This window comes from Brachycentrus maculatus, unplaced genomic scaffold, assembly GCF_059751285.1.
Source record: "Brachycentrus maculatus isolate JH-2025_06_01 unplaced genomic scaffold, ASM5975128v1 h1tg000194l, whole genome shotgun sequence".
Lineage (NCBI taxonomy): Eukaryota > Metazoa > Arthropoda > Insecta > Trichoptera > Brachycentridae > Brachycentrus > Brachycentrus maculatus.
Window position 1 is genome coordinate 777323 of NW_028280945.1, and position 14576 is coordinate 791898.

Below are 14576 nucleotides of genomic sequence, written 5' to 3' on the forward strand. Positions count from 1 at the left end.
AATGAGCAATATTGTAGACAGGGTAAATTCGATAGATGGCGCTACCATTGGTGTATAAAAAGGTATTAAAGAACATGTTTTACATGTCATAAGTGTATGTTTGTTAAACTCTATATATATATATATATATATATATATATATATATATATATATATATATATATATATATATATATATATATATATATATATATATATATATATATATATATATATATATATATATATATATATATATATATATATATATATATATATATATATATATATATATATACATATATATATATATATATATATATATATATATATTTATATATATATATATATATATATATATATATATATATATATATATATATATATATATGACTCATCGCGTGATAAACATAAAAATACTTGATACGTAAAATTGATAGTTGTTTAAAAATGATTTAAATAAAAGCTTAATGAGATTCAGAATTCAATTATACCGTTAAAAAATAACGAGTCCTAAATAAACAATCGAGTTTACTCACAGAGAGAGAAACAATATTGAATTTGACATTCATTGGATGCTTTCCAAAAATAAATCCGAACGTGCTTGCGAAAATGATTTAAAATTTAAAGCCAAAGTGGAAAATCGTTTCATTTTTCTTTGAATTGACTGTATACATACATGGAATATTTACAAAAACTTAATAGGTTGCAAACTTGATAAACAATTGGATTCAGTTATGAAAATAAACAAGGCCTGTTCAGTTAATACGTATTGACGACATAAATAAAATATGCTTGATTTAAATGTTTGATTGTCTAGGTCCCCTTCAAAATATTCACCTTCCAGACGCACACACATCTACCTAAGATGTTTCCACTTTTGGAAACAGGCCTCTTACGTTTTTTATGGTGTCCTTTAGTTCCTTTGCATTTGCTTAATCGAGAACTGCCGATGGATATTTAGTAGAAGACACCCTGGGCGATAGGATCCTGATGCTTTGTAAAAAAAGAAAAGCTTTATTTAAGCTCTCATGAGGGATGCGAAGTACACAGTCTACTCAACTAACCCTTTTTTACTTGACGGCAACTGTAACTATATATTGCTCAGCTCTACGTCGTATTTCAAACCTGTCAAACCATCATTCTAAAATTCTTTCCGCTTAAGTCCTGGAATGCTTATTTTGTGATGTCCTTCAGCTTTTTCGTCGCATTTGCCTTAATCTCGGAAATCGTTTCAAATCTTCTTCATTTCAAAGATTTTTTGAGTTTAAAGAATAAGAAAAAGTCACACAGAGCAAGATCAGGAGAGTATGTGAGTTGGGAAGAATAGTGATTGTGTGTTTGGCCAAAAAATGAAAAGGGCTGAAGCTGATGAACATCACCTTCAAAAGCGTTTCAGGACTATTTCCAAAAGTAAAAACACCGTTAGAGTAAGTGTGTATGTCGGACAAGACATGTGACTTCTACATAAAGAACATTTCGTTTTTTATACGTCTACCTTATCTACGTATTTTTTTGACAGCCTACGTATAAAAAGAGATATGAAAGTTAATTTTTTTTTTGCCTAACGTCCAAGTGACTCTGAAATCTAGCTACGGCTTATGCAACACCGCTTATCATGACCCTACTTAGGCTTCAACTTTTTAAGTTTCATAGCCTATGCCTACTTATGAGTGGATTTACACTTAATGTTTAAAGTTACTATAATTTAATGTAATTTATGAGTTAAAATTCTAGGCAAAAACACTCGCGTTTTAAAAAATTAACTCGTTCTTACCCCTATTTGGTTCCCCTTTAGCATCTCTTAAAAGGATATGGTCTCCATCTTCTCTCCTCCATAGTATCCTGGGAGCAGGTCTACCTTGGGCTTTGCACTTAAGGGGTGCCTCTCCGCCTTCCTCCACCTCAACATCCCCTGAAGATTCTGCATCCACAATGTCCGGAGGTACTGAAAAAAAGAAGTGTTATCTAGATAATCAGTTTGTTGAACAAAAACAATGTCAAAAACATTTCAAAGATAAAAATATAATTTACAGTTGTTAGACAAGTAGCAGTTTTATCAACAACTATCTAAATCCGGTCAAGCATTGCTAAGACTATTTTTATGGAAATGGAAAGAAAAAAGCAAACAAAAATACGCTTGTATTCAAATGTAACGTTGTGTTGAAATATCCAAGTAATCCGTCAATAACATTAGAACATTTCGAATTTTGAATAAACGAACGTTTACAATATTAACATATCGCTCACTCCTTTCAAGAACGCCATAAATCAAAATACTTGATTTTTCAGGAGAACGTTTTTAAAGTTTAAAACTATAGTATTAAAAATAAATATCAAGCCACTTACTGAACTTTTAACTTTGCAACAGATCTTTTTAGGTAAAACCTGAAGTTTTTTTGTCCATTTGAAAAATATTTAGTTTATTAAAAAAAATAATTAAACAATACCTTTTCTTCAAAATCCAAAAACAACACTTTCTGCCCTGAAGCGGGTAAATATTTAGTTAAAAATATGCCTCTTTTGCTGGGATAAAGTATATTTACTGGGCATTTCGAAAACATGCACATCCGAAAATAGGCGATTTTTGATTTATGACGTTCTTGAAAGGAGTGAGCGATATGTAGATCACAATCACGCCACTTCTCCGCAGGGGTAGGCAGATAGAATAGAACACTCAACCAATATGTCTTTGCAAACAATCTTCGTCTCTTCCACATTCATTAATCTTCGCATACATATAAGTATACGCCGAATATTTCTACCTCCAACGTGATCATACATATGATGATCAACAAGTTATATTAGTTTTATAGATAGACAGTACAAAAAAACTTATTTTTTCATTAAACAATAGGTTGTCCTGTGCACTTTTAAAGGTTAGTATCCCACCTAAAAACAGTTTAAAATAATCTCGTTTGTTACATTTACGTCACGAAAAACTTTTATTTTTTCAGTTTATTCTAAATGTAATGTTTGCAATCGAAATTGGCAGGGCGAATGGCACGATTTGCAAAGCTCGGTCCGCAAAAAATCGATTTGATGTTATCACAAAATATAAGAGACTTCTCAATCTGATATTTCACGAAACATCAAGTCGTTCCAGAGAGGAAATTGATACTCCCGCTGAAAAGAGACGCATGCACGAATGACGTTTCCTTTCAGGGCCTTCACGATGCTGAATAACTTTTAGGTTTTGTAATGAAACTCAACCGGGACATGCGAGCGAAGCAGACTAGGGTATTTGAGCAAAGTGTCAGACTTGGGAAGACTCTTCTCCGTATATCTAGAATTCGTAAAACTTTATTGTGCAAACTTGCAGCAAAATGGTAAACGTGTATCTCTTTCTCTTTATTAAAGTGAGGTCTTGAAGCCCTGAGTAAAATTGTTTAAAGCCGTTTTAATTACTTCGCCTCCACTGCTTCATTTTCTGCGGCGTGTTTTCTTGTATTATATTTATACTTTTAATAGTGCTTTGGAGGCTTAAAATACCATAAAAATACTATAATATAAAAACTTGTTTACTCGTAAAACATCGTAAATTCAAGATTTTATTTGAATATTTTTTTTCCTATAAACGCTGGGATTAAGAAGGAACATTTACTTAAAAGTTGAATTTTATTTTTCTTATTTTTCTTATTTTAAAATTAATAAAATGTGTTTTCAATAACTAACATTTTGATAAATATTTTTACTTTTCAGGCATTATAAAATGTATTTTTTTGTTTTTACAAAAAGCAATGTTCAATTTTTTGAATTTAAATATAAATATTTCTGTAAGACCAGTGTTTATAAGACCACTTTTGAGTTAATGATTGTTAATTTGACTAGTTTAAGTAGTATCCGTAAATAAGTTTTATCATTTGCAGTTAATATTTTTACCTGTTATTGAGAACATCCGCAATTATCAAAGCAAGTTATATTTATATAAATAAATTCAAAAGTGGTCGTAAACAACTGTTTTTTTTTAAAATATAAATGTTTATATTATTCGACAGTATTAATGTCAAATCAATAAGTAATAAGTATATGTTGATGGTGAGTGATTTCTTGAACCAGCCAAAGACATGAAAAATCAATTTTCCCATCGCAGTAGACATCTTCACTTATGCAAAGGTATTAAAATATAATTTATATATATATATATATTTATATTTATATATATATATATATATATATATATATATATATATATACATATATATATATATATATATATATATATATATATATATATATATATATATATATATAAATATATATATATATATATATATATATATATATATATAAATATATATATATATATATATATATATATATATATATATATATATATATATATATATATATATATATATATATATATATATATATATTTAAATTTATATATATATATATATATATATATATATATATATATATATATATATATATATATATATATATATATATATATATATATATATATATATATATATATATATATATATATATATATATATATATATATATATATATATATATATATATATATATAAAACATTTTTTTCATCCTTCTTTGATATCCGTTTTTTGTATTAACTAACGATAAAAAATAATAAGGTTAAATTTTAAAACATCATCTGCGTTCTACATAAAAAATAGACAAAACTAGAACAATAACGTTAGCAGTCTTCCTCGTGTAAAAATTACATTTCATACTTCCTCGACGTACTTGCTAACAAAATATTAAAATACAATTTACTAGAATAATGTAAAATTTTACTACACCACCCGCGCTCTACAAAAAAAAACATAAAAAGTCTTAAAAGTACTAAATAATAATTATTTGGAATTTCTCTGAATAGCACAAACAATAGGGTTATTTTCACGATCTACTTAATTTATTTTAAATTAGTACTTTTAAGACTTTTTATGTTTTTTTTTGTAGAGCGCGGGTGGTGTAGTAAAATTTTACATTATTCTAGTAAATTGTATTTTAATATTTTGTTAGCAAGTACGTCGAGGAAGTATGAAATGTAATTTTTACACGAGGAAGACTGCTAACGTTCTTGTTTTGTCTATTTTTTATGTAGAACGCAGATGATGTTATATAATTTAACCTTATTATTTTTTATCGTTAGTTAATACAAAAAACGGATATCAAAGAAGGATGAAAAAATGTTTTTCATCTCAATTCCTCAAAATTGATATTCTACGTATTTATGTTTTACATTTTTTAAAACATATTTGTGTTAGAAAATATTTTTAAAACATAATGCAAAAGCAGTTGAAGTTCTGTCATATAATTTTATTTTAATGATTTTTTTCGTATGACAATAACCTAATCACTTTTCAAAATTGATGTAATTACTGAGGATAATAAATTTGAATTTTTTATCGTAAAATAAAAAAAAAAGATTTTTTTTCGTCTTCTTAACTTTGTTCGAACCCAATGGTGCGATAGGGCACTGGATCCCACAGAATCAGTTTAATCTTGATCGTTATATATACTAATAAAAATTAATGATCTCTGCACTAAAGGTGATAGAATTTATATACGATTATCCTGGTAAGGTAACAAGGATAATCTACAGTAAATACTATAGTGATAAATCACTTGAATTTATTGTGGCCCCCCTTGACGAAAACTCGGGTCCTCTCGTACGGTTGACGAATACGTTTACACTACACTAACTAGACCGGTTTAATTTACGTCAAGCCAAATATCTATTTAGTATGTGAAGCTTAATCTAACTTGTTTTTTGGTTTACAAAGAGCACGGTAGCGCAAAAAAATCACCCTATCTTAAGATGTTACAATTTTTGCAAATAGCGTTATACATCAATTATATTTCACATTAGTAAACTAAATAGCTATAATATACATAAAAATATGAAGTGGCGCAAAATTCATCTTTCAATATTGTATTAAAATAACTTTTTTACAAAAAAAATCAGTAAATGTTATATTTATTTGAAACTTAATATTTTTTTCAGTTAATTAAAAAAATTATGATATCCATCAAGTGGCTGCCGCCACTGTAAATATGCATTTGTGCACGCTTTATCGATTTGTTTGTTTACTGCAGCTGTCCAGTTTACAAATATAAAACACGATTGACATACGACACCGTTTGAAAAAATTATAACATCTTCCGATAGGGTGATTAATTTTGCGCCCTGAACACGATAATTTAAATTTAAGGCAAAATTTTTCTCTTTCTACACACGCAAAGGATGTGTTATGTGTTTCATTATATTTGGACAGTGCTGTGTAAGTTAGTGAGTTATTTCACATGAGCAAATATAAACTTTAGGCGCTGACGTGAGAGATATAGCCTTAGAAAGCAAAATACTAGGAGCATAATAATACATTGTAGTGCAGGATGCAGCGAAATACCTCTCAAGATATAATTTGGAGAATGTAATAAATTTTCTGGATCCATAAACAACGTTTTGATGAAAACTGCTACACATTGTACTACATAAAATATATAGCTGCCTGACATATCGCTCACTCCTTTCAAGAACGTCATAAATCAAAAATCGTCAATTTTCAGTTGTGCATGTTTTTGGAATGCCCAGAAAATGTACTACATCCCAGCAAAAGAGGCATATTTTAAACTTAATATTTACCCGCTACAGGGCAGAAAGTGTTGTTTTTTGCATTTTGAAGAACAGGTGTTTTATAATTATTTTTTAAAATAAAGTAGTTATTTTTCAAATGGAGAAAAAACCTTCAGGTTTAACCTAAAAAGATCTGTTGCACAGTAAAAAGTTTAATAAGTGGCTTGATATTTATTTTTAATAAATTGTATTATATTTTTAAACTTTAAAAACGTTCTCCTGAAAAATCATGTTTTTTGATTTATGACGTTCTTGAAAGGAGTGAGCGATATATAAAATAGAACCCATTCGGGGATCCAAAATAAATGATCTGAAAAAATATTTTATGGAAAGATATGTATGTAGTGTTTAGTCATATTTTCTTATTTAGTTTTTACCTTATGTTTTTAATATTTTCTCATCTGTTATATTTTCTCCTTTTTTATGTTTTTTCATTTTAAATATGCTTCTTATGCGTATTTATTATACCTGTTAATTGTTTTTATATTTTTCCATTTATTAGTTGTGGTTATTTTCTTAATATTTTTTTTTTAACTTTATTATTTGTGTTTCTGTCTTGTTAACCTTAATCCCATGTCCCAAAATGAGAAATATAAATTACTCATTGGGAATATTATATTTATGACTTATGTATGCAATCTGATTTGAAAAATATATAAATTAATAAAATTAAATAACGTTTGATAATGACCTCGATGGAGTGAAATGTCAAGCTTTCGCACAATCAGTGAAAAATATGTCTCAGTAATTGATTTGGCTGTCACTTAGAGGTAAAATCTATCCATTTTTTATTTATGTTTCACTTTGTAAACAATAGTTGTATTTACAAAGTAAAACTAAATTTTAAAAATATGTCAATACCAAAAAAAATCACAGGTTTATTTAACAAGTAATAAAAAATATTTAAACTTATTCATCTATTAACATACCTACTTAAAATATTTCATAAGTTAAATTTAAAACGAATAGATAAAACTGCATTATAACTGAAAAACAAGTTTAAAAAGCATTCTTTGTGTTTATTTTTTGTAAAATACTACACGCTTTAGTTTTAAAAGAAATTATTTAATATTATTTTTTGACATCTCATCAAAGATGAAGAAGAATATGGAAGTCTGGGCATTTACGGGGCTGACGACCGTCATAGGCTGGTTAAAGTGATCACTTTACACACGTGTAACATTCACCAATTCTACCCATTATTGACAACCACACTACTCAAATTCTTGGAAGTTCTATATATATGAACCAATTTCTAAACATTGTTCTTGAATTAACTCATTTAATTGGAGGTAATCTAGATTTTGTGAACAAGTATTTGGACACACTCAAAATGTTGAAATTATTTAAATAACATGTATTCGTATTCCAAGAACTGGTATCAAAATAATTTTCCATCAATTTTCTAATGGAGTCTAGAAAAAAGAGTTCAATTCAACTTTGAACTATGAGAATAAATCTTAGATCCCGACCTTGTGAATAACATATAGAGCATATATTTGGAATAAGAAATAGTAAATATATACAATTATTGGATTAAGACTTTGGTTTTATATTACTTAGGCTTTATATTTCCAAAAGAACAAGAGATCCAATAAAGTATTCGTTAGATTTTGCCATAGCGTCTAAACAGGTTCGTAATTTAAGACAATGAGTAAAACAGGGGAGCCAAACCGGTAGTCCACAGGTATTTTGGGAATAAAGGGATTGAAAAAAATCAAGTTGCGTTTTTAGTCATTTTGCATTTTCTTCGCTTATAAAGTAGTTTGCAAAATAATCTATTGTACCTACCGTTAAATTAAATATACATAATTTGCAATTTTTTACTTTTATATGAAAAACTCTTACTCAAGAGTTAGAGTTTTTCGGTTCAAATCCACTCTAGCACAATTTGATACCTATTTCTAAAAATGATCCGCTTAGGCTCACATAAATAGTATGAAAGTGAAGTATCATATTCTTGTAAATAATAAAAACACAATTATTTATCTTTTTAATAAAAATAATTATATTTATAATCTCTCTTACAACAATTTTACCATAGTTGCTATTAATTTGTGTATTATTTTGTTAATAAATCAGCCATCCTGTAGAACTATAAACCTTGTTCAAAATGTATAAAACATGTGACTTCTGTAAATCACTACCGACAATAAAAAAATAAATTATTTACATGTATATATCTGCATCCAATATTGCATAGGACACTACGGTATTTTACACATTACAGTATTGTAAACCAACCAAAAATCAACTCGTGAGCGGAACCAACTTAGATAGTAAAAAATACATCACACAAATCTATACTTTATAAAAAAGGATATTTGTGCGTTGAGAATGAGCAATAATTTTTTTAAAATTCGCAAAAAAAATGTGTTGAAATAATAAACTGAAATGTTAAATAAACAAAACAGCTTTAGTATAAAAAGTTTATTCTAAAACAAAGTTTAAAATTTAAAGTTTATTCTTAAACAAATTAATGAGGCGAATGTTAGTGGGAAAAGAAGCAGAGGAAGACCGAGAAAAACATGGCACGATCAGGTATGCCAAATACTTGAAAGTGGTCAGGTTAGGAGTCGTAACAATCGGCGGGTATGTATGAGGAGATGCATGAACGTGGAAGAGGCTAAGAATGTTTGCAAGGACAGAGTGGTGTGGCGCTCTATTCTCTTTGCCTACCTCTGCGGGGAAGCGGCGTGATGGTTAGTTAGTTAGTTAGTTTTTATTCTTAAATAACAAAAGTCAATAAATTGTCACAAAAGTGAAAATGCTTATAACCTCCTAAGCTTAGTGGTTAGCGTATTTGGTTACAGAGCTGGACGTTCCAGCTTGATTTCCAGGGTGTTCAAAATGAATATATGTGATTTTTTCTCTCATATGTATTCAATATGACTGTGGACTGGTACAAGAAGTGCAGGGCTGACCACCTTGTCTTCATGCAATTAACGATCAAGATAACACTGCATCGCTTCGATTCAGTGCCCTTTGCACCACTGTGTTAGAATAAGGGTTAGGAGAAAAAAGAAATAAAATAACCATACGGGTATAGAAAAATTAAAGTGAGTGGTTTTCAAATATTTTTACAGATGATTCTAAACGTGTTCAAATTTTGCGCAGTGAATTTCAATTTTCATCCAAAACTTTCATTTTGATGATAACGGGTGCTTGAAAAAAAAAGGTTTAGATTCCCTGGTTCGTTTTCTAAGAAAATCTTTATTTATGAAGAAGTCCTTCGTTTCGCATTAGAGTTCCCGAACAACATACCTGACTTGAAATATTACACCACAAATTACACGACCGTCCACGTGACGCCTTTTTGGTATAAATGAAGGGAAAAATAAAAGAAAGGAGTGTAGGATGGCTGATAATTCGGAAAGTTCTCGAACGTTAATACTATAAAGTTCCGAGTTGGCCGCCATGTGTAATATCAGTGCCTCGCAGCGATGCAATTTCTCAATGCGAACGGTACACTTGAGGCTTGTATCATTCGATACTATTTTAATATGGGAAAAGTTTTCGTCTCGCCCTTCAAAGTGCCATGAATATTTGTAATGACTTGGAGAAAAGTTGAAAAAACGATAATTGTGATATTCAAATGTGGGTTCAGCTATGACGGTCGTAAGCCCCGTAAATGCCCAGACTTCCATATTATTCTTCATCTATGTTGAGATGTCAAAAAATAGCTTTGTTTTATTGTCTATGTTCCCATTAAACAATGTCCCGCCCCTGAAACCCCCTCTTTTTACTTATCACCGCCACCCATCTCTATATAATATTTATGAACCTGAATATTTTTGTTGCTCGTTAGTTTTTGTAATCACCTGTTGATGAAAACATCCGTTTTTGTGTGCTATGAAATAAAACTCAATAAGTTGTATTATGTAAGTGTTTAATTTAAAAAAAAAATCAACACATCATTCCACAATGCTGATGCCAAATCAATTAAACATACTTTTTTACTTTTTTTTCGTTCGTAAAATACGTTTATTATCTTAACAAAAAAAAGTTAAAAACTTTGTTTTTAACCATTTTCATTGGTACTTTTTTCTCTAACCAATTTCGATAAGAACCTTGTCATCATCAGGGTTAAACGTGTTTTGTTTAACCCTGTTGTAGTACATGTTTAACCCTGATGATCACAACATTCTTAGAAACAATTTATTTTTTATTTAAAAATTGCTCCACAAAGTATCTGCAAAAAACATTAAAGAAACGCTTATTATCGCTTAAAAAATTAAACGATCAATCCAAATTATTTTGAACCACAAGCATTAGTATAAAGTATTGTAAAAAGAAGATTTATTATCATTTTAAAGTTTCCCTCGTTACCGAGAAAGCCACAAAGGCGAGGAAACATTCGGCGTAATGAGTAAAAATGTAACAAGACTAAGTTAAGCATTTTTCTTTCAGTTTGCTCAGCTGGGAGAACCGCCCCTAAGTCCAGTATTCCCACGGGATTACCCATTACAGTTACAGAATGACACGGCTAAATACTCGAGGACACGGCTGTAGAATTGTTGTTTGCTTAAGCCAGTACTTAAGAGACTGAAAACACTCTGCGGATAAATGAAATCCAAGAAGATGAAAAAACACTTAAAATCTTACATTGGTCTTTTAATTTGTCTTTCACGGAAAACGGTTAGCTTAAATATTCTACAGAATGGATTATGAGCTTTTCACGCTTTATTCCCATTGAGTTTCACTTTATTTATATTTTTGATCAACAAAAATAAATAAAATTATCCATGATACATTAACATGGTAAATAACACTTATTTCATAGAGTTTTGATGCACCTCACATCATGTTAAGACCATCGAAACATGCGTCACAAAAAAATATTAATTTATTTTAATTTTTTTATTTTAACTTAATGTAAAAAAAATATGTACATTGGCAGACTATTGCTAAGTAGCAATATCTTCCGAGTAACCAAAAATCAGACTAGTGATATTGATCGAAAACGTTTGATACCTTATATGTTGGCAGTTAGAGGGTAGATAGTGCTTGAGTATAAATTATAAATGAAAAATAAAAAAAATCATATATCACTATTTGCTGCTGTATTTTATGAAGCAACAACTTTATATTAAATAGTTATGAAAATTATAAATTGATGAAAATATTTCGCAAAGGAAGTAGATACTTTAGGAGGTGGAGAAAAAACGAAGCAATGAAATTTGATGGACAGTTAGGATTTTAATGATAGATATAAAATTTACCAAGTCAATTATGAATTTTAAAATGAATAGAAATAACTACATGATTGCCAAATTAATTAATGTATGAATATTAACGAAACATTATTTTGTTAATAATCCGAGGTTTAACGCAGTGAAAAGTTGATTAAAATTTGAAGTAAAAAATTAGAACCAGAATGTTATTCAGTGAATTAAAAAAAAAGTAATTAACGATACTTTGTTGTTTGTAGTAATGGGGTCGTCTGTCGTACAACCGGGTGCTATGATAATTCTAGTATCCAGAAAATTATTGAATATGCATGACCAATTTGCAATGAGCGCAAGGTTTTACAGTTCAACATTTTAATTGGTCATAATTCACTTTGTTACAGTTCAGTATCTCTGATTCCTATCTCCATCTATTGGTGTATAGGGCATTTCTATCGTCAATTTTGTAAAGTCAAGGTAATCAGATCAGTTTTCTTAAATTTGATCTTAGAAGTTCAACAAAATAAAGTTTTTTTTCTTTATTAAATTATTTTGCATTACATAACATAAATTCAAATACAAAAAATATGAATAAAATATTAATATGAATACAAAAAAAGATCCCACAAAGGCATGGCCTGTGTGTGGTTATACAATATAATTTAGTCATAGTAAAGGGTATAAGGGTATAGGTATTGTAAGTAGAACTAGAATAATATGTAGTGTTAATATACATTATAATGCAGTTGATAATATTATTGATTGATTCGGCGTTAACTTTGTGGAATACCTTGTTGATTACTTTAAAATTTTAACAGTTTTATTTTATTACACACGACTTGTTTTGATAACTACATTTGTTTTCATTAACAGGTGATTACTAAAACTAACGAGCAAAAAAATAATTTCAGTATATATTACATGGAGGTGGGTGAATAAATGGAGAAGTACGGGGGGTTTAGGGGCAGGGTTTTTGTAATAGGAACATGGATAATAATGGTGACGTATTTTGGAAAAGCACATTATTAATCAATGTTTTATTAGAAAACATATCAATTAAATAATATAGTTAACATTTTTTACGGTTGGTTAAATACATACGTTGGTTAAAATTCTGATATTTAGTTAGGTCAATATAAAATATTAGTATAAAGTAATATCCACTATTATATAACATCATTTTGAGTGTGTTCACAAATCTGGATTATCTCCAATTATAGGAGTTATTTTTCGTATTATTTTTTGACTTCTCATCAAAGATGAAGAAGAATATAGAAGTCGGGGCAGTTACGAGGCTGACGACCCATTTGATCATTTTAGACACGTTTAAAATTCACCAATTCTACCCATTATTGACAACCACATTACTCAAATTCTTGGAAGTTCTATATATATGAACCAATTTCAAAACACTCTTCTTGAATAGCTAGAACTTTACTAAACACAACTATTGGTGATATGAAAAGAAGCTTTTTATTGAGCATAAACTCTTAAATAAAATTAACTGGTCAAATTATAAGCTAAAATAACAAAAATGTAAATTATATTTTCTGACGTTTCTCATGTTATTCCCAGAATTCGGACCTCAGATACTTATATTCGTTTTAGATTAAATTTCTTGCGTTTAGAGTCAATGTGTTAAAAAAATAGTGTCTTAACTTGATTTTAAATTATACTTTAAATTCGTATTTAGGTACTTGTAAAATAAATAATCGAATATATCTGGCATTTCAGTTGATTGATATAACATGAGTACTTTTTGCATGACCACACCACGAATACTGATCATGAATGAATTCTTATCCTTGTGATCGTATGTTTTCTTCTAATATATTTTTTTCTTTCTTGAGCAGTACTCAAATAAAATTAAAGTTATATTGTGGGTGTACGTGGGTGTACGTGGGTGTGTGAAGTTAAATGTTGATGTGGAGTATGCGGTAGGCGTAAATAGACAGATATTCTGATGTGTGGGTGTCGAACCCAATGTCTTCTTGCGAAAAATCAGCCCTTGTTTTCTGTAATGTAATAATACGTGATCTAAAAGTAAGTATTGATTTCTGTCCCAAAGAAAACTTACTTGATGATAAAAATTAAACGAGGATGAGATTTTTTGAACAATTCTATATTTATCGTTGGATAAAAAATTAAATGAATGTCTTTGAACCTTAGGTACAAATTTTAAATTAAACCATTTTCTTAATTTCACAACAATAGTAATTCCGCTTATGTTTAATTGGAATAAGCTATATGCATTAAAAATTCTCAACCGCAATCAGCAAAAATTACAAATTCATCAAAATAACTTTAAAAAATTATCCAACATTTCTTAAATACTCGTATTTGAACATATTGTAAGAATTTATGCCATGTAGATGTTCAATAATGAACAGAATGGTGAACGTTATACAAGTATGTAAAGTGATCGCTCAAGCCAGCCAAATGCCAAATCGTTTGCTAAAGGATGCGCAGACCTCCATCTTCTTTCGTTTAAATATAAAAGACATTTGATCTCAGTAGAGACACTGTTGAGTAAAAAATGGAGCTTTTGATAATATGTAGGTATAATTAATAAAAAAATGTTAGAATTCATTTACCATGATTTAAAAGATCGAAAAAGAGAAGAGATAGAAACGTAATATAAATGCAGATGTTTTTTTGGTGTTGTTTTGTTTTAGGGAGGTCAATGTTTTGGCGTTGTTTTAAATTTCAGTTATTAGACGCTGGAAGATTAAAGGCATTAAAACCTTCACGTTGGAGAATGAGGCCTGATCTGATCAATTTACGATATTGCCAAAGCGGAAATACATTACCGCCGGCC

The 14576-nt window shown here is 29.0% G+C and overlaps 1 protein-coding gene across 1 annotated transcript in view; it reads right to left on the reverse strand.

Moving 5' to 3' along the window:
• The window catches only part of LOC148307710 (lachesin-like), a 275466-nt gene that overhangs the window by 70429 nt on the left and 190461 nt on the right, over positions 1-14576 (reverse strand). The window contains exon 5 of the mRNA XM_088262956.1: positions 1757-1927. Coding sequence (XP_088119082.1) covers positions 1757-1927 — 171 coding nt within the window. The remainder of the gene's footprint in view (positions 1-1756; positions 1928-14576) is intronic.